The sequence below is a fragment of the Tachysurus fulvidraco genome, chromosome 7 (assembly GCF_022655615.1).
Source record: "Tachysurus fulvidraco isolate hzauxx_2018 chromosome 7, HZAU_PFXX_2.0, whole genome shotgun sequence".
In the NCBI taxonomy this organism is placed as follows: Eukaryota; Metazoa; Chordata; class Actinopteri; order Siluriformes; family Bagridae; genus Tachysurus; species Tachysurus fulvidraco.
The window spans coordinates 10,815,975-10,824,090 of record NC_062524.1 but is presented as its reverse complement, the minus strand read 5'-3'; the positions used below and the strand labels follow the sequence as shown (position 1 = coordinate 10,824,090).

Below are 8,116 nucleotides of genomic sequence, written 5' to 3'. Positions count from 1 at the left end.
CTGATCCTATCCACTCCCCACCCCCATAAAAAATGCAATTATTTGTGATTGAATAGCAAGTACTATTTAGTACATTTGGGAGGGGGGGGGGGGTTGTATTTTGTCTCCATCTGCATTAACTATGACAGGCTTCTCCAGATGAACACAGAGGGAAATCTGAGAGAAATGTGACAATCACCATTTTTTGCTGTTGATATTAATTGCAGTTAATTCCAGTGAGAGGAGATGTTTCCATATTACTCTATGTGTACTCTACAGCTGTTGTGCACGTTGTGACTTGAAATTTGTATTAGAACAAAAAGATGACAGTAATAAACACACACACACACACACACACACACACGCACATGTAAACAGAAATACGCTAAAAACAATCGACATTTAATTTCTGTTTTTTTTATTATTCAATATTTAATAAGAAAATGCCCTGATGCTGAAAATTAAAATGCACTGTACAATATCCCAAAGGATGAAACTGTTACATACTTTTGTGTTTTGTAGTCAGTTTCAGGCACTTTAGTCACAATCACAGACACAATACAGGGAGCCTAAAAATAAAATCTTTGGTTGTCACAAACTCAAATAAGAAAGAAGTTTTAAAAAAAACCCTAGTCAGACCTGAACATTATCTTCCTGCACACTCTTGTAAAGTCTTGTCAGATTGTCTTTTTCTGCAGAATGATTGGGACTTTTTTAAGTTATAAACTTTTATTGTATATACATACAGAAACAAACTATATACATTTCAACAAAATGGATGAGAACTGCTTCAGAATTATTTTTTTCTCATTTCCCTCATACTTTTGCATGTTTTCATAACTAGTATGGCGTAAAACAACACAGAATGGCTCAAACCTGTTTATTGGCTACAGCAGTGTTCATTATTTTTGTGGAGATGGGTGACAGTACACAAAAAATTAAGTAAAAAAAGGAATAATCACACATATTTCCCCCTTTTTTTCTTCTTCTCTCGGGTATGACGTGTATGGAAAGGCATACACTCATAAACACAGATCAGAACTGAACATTTGAAGCCATCTGCCTCTTCTTGGAATTCAGCTGCAGGGCAGCCATGTCCGATAAGTGTGTGCAGGTGAGTGCACTTGAGCCACGTAGTAGTTGCTAAAGTTCCCATCGTGCACATACGGAGCCGGTTGGTAGTAGCAGGTGACGTTAGGGAGCGCAGGGATGGCGTTCTGTTCGGTGAGTGTGCGCAGCGCCAGTGCTGAGATGAGTGCCAGAGTCTGCCGCCGCTCGTGACCCATCAGGCATACGGTGCTTTCATCAACAACGTTCCTCAGGGTCACCAGGCACTCATAGCGTTTGTGTTCCATGCCAGCAAAATGGTTTTGAAGGTACGCCTCGAGTTTTCTTCGTTGCTCACCTACATCTGGGAAGTCGATAAAGAAACGTGAGCACATGTAGCGCTGTAGCGTTTTCATGTGCTCCTCCGATGCTGGCCTGAAACCACTCACCAGCAGGTGGCAGTATTTCAGCAAACCTCCTCCACGGATCTCCTCGGGACTGTGTGTAGCGATAATCTTGGAACGCAGGTGATCCAGAGATTCCTCAAAGTCACCGTACATGCTCTCACCAATCACAGTTGGGTGAAAGCTCTCTGACATAGGTGCCTCAGAGCAGCGGTCAAACAGCAGCAGCGAGTCGAGACCGATCTGAAATGAGTCCACGCTGAACTCAAACTGGCGCCGTAGCGTGTCAACAAACTTCAACTCTACGTTCTTGCCGGTATTGTTGGAAAGAGAGATGAGGCTCCAGCAGTCCGTGTCAGTGCGCACTTTAACCAGCTTCTGCACATATGCCTCTTTGAGGGCAAGAGCACTGAGACGCTCACGGTTCACTCCAGCTGGCAGGAAGTTCAGCAGGCTGGCCAGGACCACCTCCTTTACCACATCAAACATCCTGTCATCACTCAAACTCAGGCCAAAGATCAGATCCAGGTCCTTGTAGCCTAACCCGGTGTCATTGTAAAGCACATAGCTTGCAGCTGAACCATTCAGTTTGACATCACGGACGACCACGCCTTGATCCTCCAGTCTGGCCCTTACCACCTACAGCAAACAGGAAGACAGAAAAAGATGCAGAAACAAAATAAGTACATTTCTCAATGAGTGCTGATGATTAATCAGGGCAGATCATTGGTTTTCATCCTGGCTTTACTCTGCTATTGGTGAAGAAATATGGACACTTTGTTGCTTAAAATAAAATAGCAATTTTAAAACAGCTAGAAACATTCTAATATACAATATTGCGACTATCTTGTTGGATTATGAGAATCTTGTTGGTTTATGAAAAAATTCACTCAGTCATTATTAAATTGATACAAATTTAATAGTCAGTGTACATTTGCAAGTTTAACTATAGCAGTGGGTTTTTAACTTTTATTACTGGACCTATCCTTTATAGCAAGCTTACAAAATGCCTTTTAATGTCTTTGTATTTTGTCTTTAATTTGCCATTGAAATCTGCAGTGACTCCTCATTGCCTTGTAGGTTTTGCCCTAAATATATGAGCCTTTCTTCACATACCAATGACAATAAATTCAGAAACGACAAGCGCATTAGATGTGAGCGTTTAAATGTATTGACCAGATTGAGAACCTCGGCTGAATGTTGCTCATATCACATTCAAGGCGTGATGTACTGTATAAACACGTCTATTCATAACGCACAAGAATTCTTCAGCAGTCTAAATAGTTAGTCAGTCTAGATGAAAACTGAGTCATAATCCAGACTGCCATCCTAGACGTACACAGTTAGGGAGGCAAAATATTCACTTTCTCTTCCACACTGTTCTCAGGGACAAACATAACTCCCTGATTTGATACAGATGAGAGATTTAGCCATATAACTTTACACGTAAAGGGATTCAGTTCTCTGAAAGCATGCAGATTATCCTCAGGGGATGACAAGTCACTGCTTGTGTTGGTTTAAAAGCTCTTGGCAGCTTTTTCTCCTCTTTCTCATGCTCTTTTTCTCTTACACTCTAAGTTTAAACTTCAGCACACTGAAGTCAGAGTAAATGATGTGAAGTGTATTTACTTTATCACTGTACTTAAGTACTGTTTTCATATTTATACATTGCATGTGATTGATATACAAAAAATTCAAGAATTGTGCCATTGATTTTTTCATCTATATATCGCATATACAAATGACAATATTATAGTTGTTTTTTATGCTTTGTAACGTGTTAAAGAATAAATTAAGCTTTTGTTACTGAGCTTTAGTTATCTTCCAACTTTCCTTTCCTTACCATGGTGAAGCTCATTATGATATTCAGAGGGAAAAACCTGTGATTTCAACGAATTCTTTTACTATTTCACACTTAAAATATAGCACAGAATAGAAATTTTATTTTGTCACATGTACATTTCAGCACAGTGAAATTCTTTCTTAACATATCACAACTTTGAGGGCTTGGGTCAGAGTGCAGGGTCAGCAATGATACGGCGCCCTGGAGCAGAGAGGGTTAATGGTCTTGCTCAAGGGCCCCATGAGTGGCAGCTTGGAAGTGCTGCGGCTTGAACCCTGATCCTCAGATCAATAACCCGGAGCCACCATACTGCGTCTAATCAGATAAAAATGTGAACACAATCTCTTCCACATCTGTATTTTGAATCAAATTTTCAAGCCAAATATTCAAGCCATAAGCATAGCTCAGGTATTGAACTACATAAATGCTAATGATATTGGTTTTCTACTGACTACTTCTGCTAATAACGTCAATATTTTTATACGGAAATATGATTTCATAATGGAGTTAGAAGGATTTCTTGAATTTGGTGTGAATTTACACAGTGGTAGAACAGGAGCTGTTGTATAAAAAAATGAAGCTTGGTGATGCTAAGCAGCAATCTCAACTCAAAACCCAAAGCTCAAATTAAATGCGTTTGTTGTTTCTTCTCACCACATAGTGTTGTGTGAAGAACAAAATACTGAACACAGTGCAATGTTCACACAGGAGTTCAAACAAAAAACAGACAACAAGCAACACAACAGACAAGACAACGGACGGCAAGTATTTAGGCAATATTAAACTCCATTGATTGAACCCAGATCACTGATTTAATACAACATCCATATTACCACAGAATACACATGTACTGGCACAAAAAAAGAGCTTCCTGAGTTTCAGCACACTCTCAAACACCTTCACCAAGCAGAGACATGTCAAAAAGCTACATATCATGAAGATTTTGGACCATCTTTGATGAGAAGCCAAACCTGCGAGGATCCCAAGGCATCTAGAGATACATCAGCTCCAGTTGTGTTCTGCATCATGAAGATTTCGAACTCCATGTGATCTTTGAGGACAACAATCTCATCAATACATAATTGTCAGACTTTATCTGACTGTAGGACATTATTCATACAGTAATTACACTCTCTGGTGTTTATAATCACACCCGCCAGTGTCACCCAAATGAGGATGAGGTTCACTTTTGAGTCTGGTTCCTCTCAAGGTTTCTTCCTCTTCCATCTAAGGGAGTTTTTCCTCACCTCAGTCACCTCAGGCTTGTTCATTAGGGAGAATTACACACACATTTAAATAGAAGTCTAATATTAATCTTGAACTTTTTGTACTACATAACTTATGTTCTGTAAAGCTGCTTTGAGACAATATCCACTGTTAAAAGCACTTTAGAAATAACATGGAATTGAATTGAATTGTATAAGTTGCCAAACTGTTCATTCAGTATTTAAGATAAAAAGTGTCTTTTTGCTGTTTAGCCTCCTGTTGTTTATCCCCTTAGGCTGTGTAAAAACACTTGAGTAATTTGCTGTGACAATCACAAAGAGACAATGGGTGTCATGGGTATCATTACAGAAAAATCTGTTAAACTGTTAAACTCTCAGGAGACTGTTTCGTAATTATCGAAGCATTCCAGCATCGAGCCATGAGCAGAAGATTAAGCAGTTATGCACTGGAGAGATTTAGACTGGACCGAAGAGATATCAACTAAATCAAATAAATAAATAAATAAATAAATAAATAAATAAATAAATAAATAAATAAATAAAAATCAAATGTCACGTTATCTGTCAGTTTCACAAGCTGAGAGTGAAAGAACTTTTGATTGAACTGCAGCTATGCTACACTGAACCTCTTGCCTATTCAAGTCAAATGTATATTTAAATGTGTTAATAGGCATAATACAACATCAGACTAGTGAGAGTGTCAGACTTTCATTGAAAAACTGTCTTGAAACTCATTTTCCACATGATCTCTCTTGTCTTTCTGATCATAAAAAAAACTTCAAACTCTACACTGCATTACTCTCGCAATCGACACACTTTCCAATATAAGTGGAGTGACTTATTAAGAAATACAAATTTTACAATACATAAGTCTCATGTGTCTGCCACTTCATATGAATTCCTAAATCCCACTCTTTCTCTATTAGTCAAGTTTCTGCATGACGGAGCTTAGTGACGAGCGCAACAAATGCAAACACTTCAGTCAACATGGAACATTTTTATGCGTATTTGGAAATGAAATAGCTAAAAAGCTTCCCAGCTGTCATCACTTGCTGACTGGAGATGCCTGATGAAATGTCAGTGAACCTGAAACAAGTACCAGTCTTCCTGACTTTGCACACTACATGATCACGCAGCCATGATCTGAATAAGTGGCAGCTCCAGGGTTTCACTGCAGCAAGTTTTCCCTGCAATTCCAATTCGACTATCTATAAACATTAAGAAGCATTTTCACTCCACCAAGACTCCATAAAAGGTAACCAACACTAGGCGTCTATCTATAAGCACGACATCGATTCAGTCACATGCCCTCTATGAGATGATGTCGTTGCAATGGAACCACATTAAAAGAGGCAACTTCAAGGTTGAAATTTCTCTTCCGTTGAAGCCCTTAGTCATCCTGACCCTCTAAACGTACTCCACATTCATCACAACCACATCCCTCTATCCACCGCAGCTCCCTCCCCTGTTCACTCTATAAAGTGTGACAAACCTATAAAGTCCCATTTCTGGTTCCTGTAGCAATGTCTACTCCCTATCCTCCTCATCAATTCATAGGCTCTTTTTGCTAACCAGATGTTGTCATTTAACTCACAGATCTCTGAGAAATCAGGTTTTGTCAACTCCAAACTTTCTTCGACTCCAAACTTGCTTTTCTTTCACATTCTTGAGTCAGGCAATTATTCAACATATGGAAGCCATACAGTACTTTATCAACCTTACAATCCTTTTAAGGGCTTAAAAGTACAGAGAGAGTTGTTCTAATACATTGATAACTGATTATTAATCCACAGTCATAAGTAAGACCTCACTTTGCAAGCCTAATGCAATGCCTTCACCACCACACTTTCTCCTGAGTCCACGTTCACCCAATTAATCTTGAGGGTCTTTAATTGAATTCTTCACGACTTTCGGATCACACTTACAGAAATCGACTTGCATACAATTCATCTTCTAGACACACTACAGCTACTTCATTCATCACAAGAGTCCTTTAAAAGGAGTACTGGCAATCTAGTATTCAGGCCCAGTTTCCATCAGTTGTTTTTATGTAGTAGGTTCCCTGGGGTGAAGAGGAGAAAAAAGGCAATGTTATCTCAGAAACGCAAACTGAACCCTAGCAGCATGAGGCCCTTGTGGCCTTTTCGCAATTTATTACCAAGGGGTGTAACAACTAATCAAAATATTGATCAAATTTGAAAAATAAAAATAGCTGGAAACAAATCTGATTAACTAGTGTGTGTGTATGTATATATATATATATATATATATATATATATATATATATATATATATATATATATATATATATATTCTAAAAACATGGAGTGGAATGTGGTGGAGAACTTTAAAAAAAATGGAATATGGTGGAGAACTTTAATAAATTGGAACAAAGGCTACAAACAAAGTTCTACTGTAATGGGGAAAGCTGAAATCACATGTCATAACTAAAGTATGTAAGTAACAGCAATGGGCCACTTAGAAGCAACCTTATTGAATTTTATTAGCATACACAATATATATTGTAACAAATAATATGGGAAGTCATCAAGACTTTCAGTTAACGTCAAATGTGCTGCAGGTTCGTTCGGAAAAGAGCTGATTCCACAGTTCCTGGCATTGAAAACTTAAAGACAATCCAAAAGCTTTGGAGTCGATTCCACATGCCGAAAATGATTTGCCTTGGGGAAATACAGTTCACCTGGTAATAAGAAAGAAAGGAAAATCTGACAATGTCGAGCTTGGCGGTACGTTTTAGCTGATCCCAACAAGTTAACGGCTTGTTGAAAAGAAAAACCTGAAGCTTTTTCTTTTTTTTTTTTTTCAAAACAAAAAAAAACCCAAAAGGTTTCCTGAAGTAACGTACATGTGTGCAAGTCTGTAGAAGAATCGTGTGTGTGTGTGTGTGTGTGTGTGTGTGTGTGTGTGTGTGTGTGTGTGTGTGTGTGTGTGTGTGTGTGTGTGTTGAAGTTAGGACAAGCAATGGAAACTGAACAAATCACACTGATAAGTATAAGTACTGGTAATAAGTCAATGTGATGGACTTACGTCACATCCAGAGTTCTCATAGTGAGATACTGGCTAGTCTAGCTCACTCAGCTAGCTGAAGTCTTACCTGTGCCTGTTTCCGCAGGTTTGATTTGGAGCTGTGAAACGCTGATTTCTCCACAGGGATTTGTCTTACATAATTTGCAGATCTTTTTTTCTTCTCATTCAACAATAAAAATATCTAATACGGAAAGTGCTTTATCTGGTCTCGAAAGCTGACTTATGGACAGTTTACACATACATGCTGTCTTTTAATTGGCAAAAAAAAAAAAAGAAATTCCAGTTTAGTCAAGAGCTGTAACAAGAGTACATATAATTTGTTATTTTTTTCCATCGGACACAGTAAAAGGGAGCAGTATCTCTCTCCAGTCTGTCCCCATTCTTCACCAGCTATAACATGTTTTTAAGAAGGCATCAGAGTCTGATTATAATAAGGGCCTATAAAACTCAATCTAACTTACAAATTAACGGAGATGACTGTCAGCAAAATTGACTTCTGTGCACCAAAACTCTCAAATGAATCCATCAAACACAGGGTACCTTGGAAATTCCCTTCATTCGTTCATAAT

General features: G+C 38.4%; 1 protein-coding gene across 1 annotated transcript in view; it reads right to left on the bottom strand.

The window, feature by feature from the left end:
• Positions 1-376: 376 nt before the first annotated feature.
• Positions 377-8,116, bottom strand: part of LOC113641215 (terminal nucleotidyltransferase 5B-like) — a 10,086-nt gene continuing 2,346 nt past the window's right edge. The window contains exon 2 of the mRNA XM_027143768.2: positions 377-2,069. Coding sequence (XP_026999569.1) covers positions 1,056-2,069 — 1,014 coding nt within the window. The 3' untranslated portion in view covers positions 377-1,055. The remainder of the gene's footprint in view (positions 2,070-8,116) is intronic.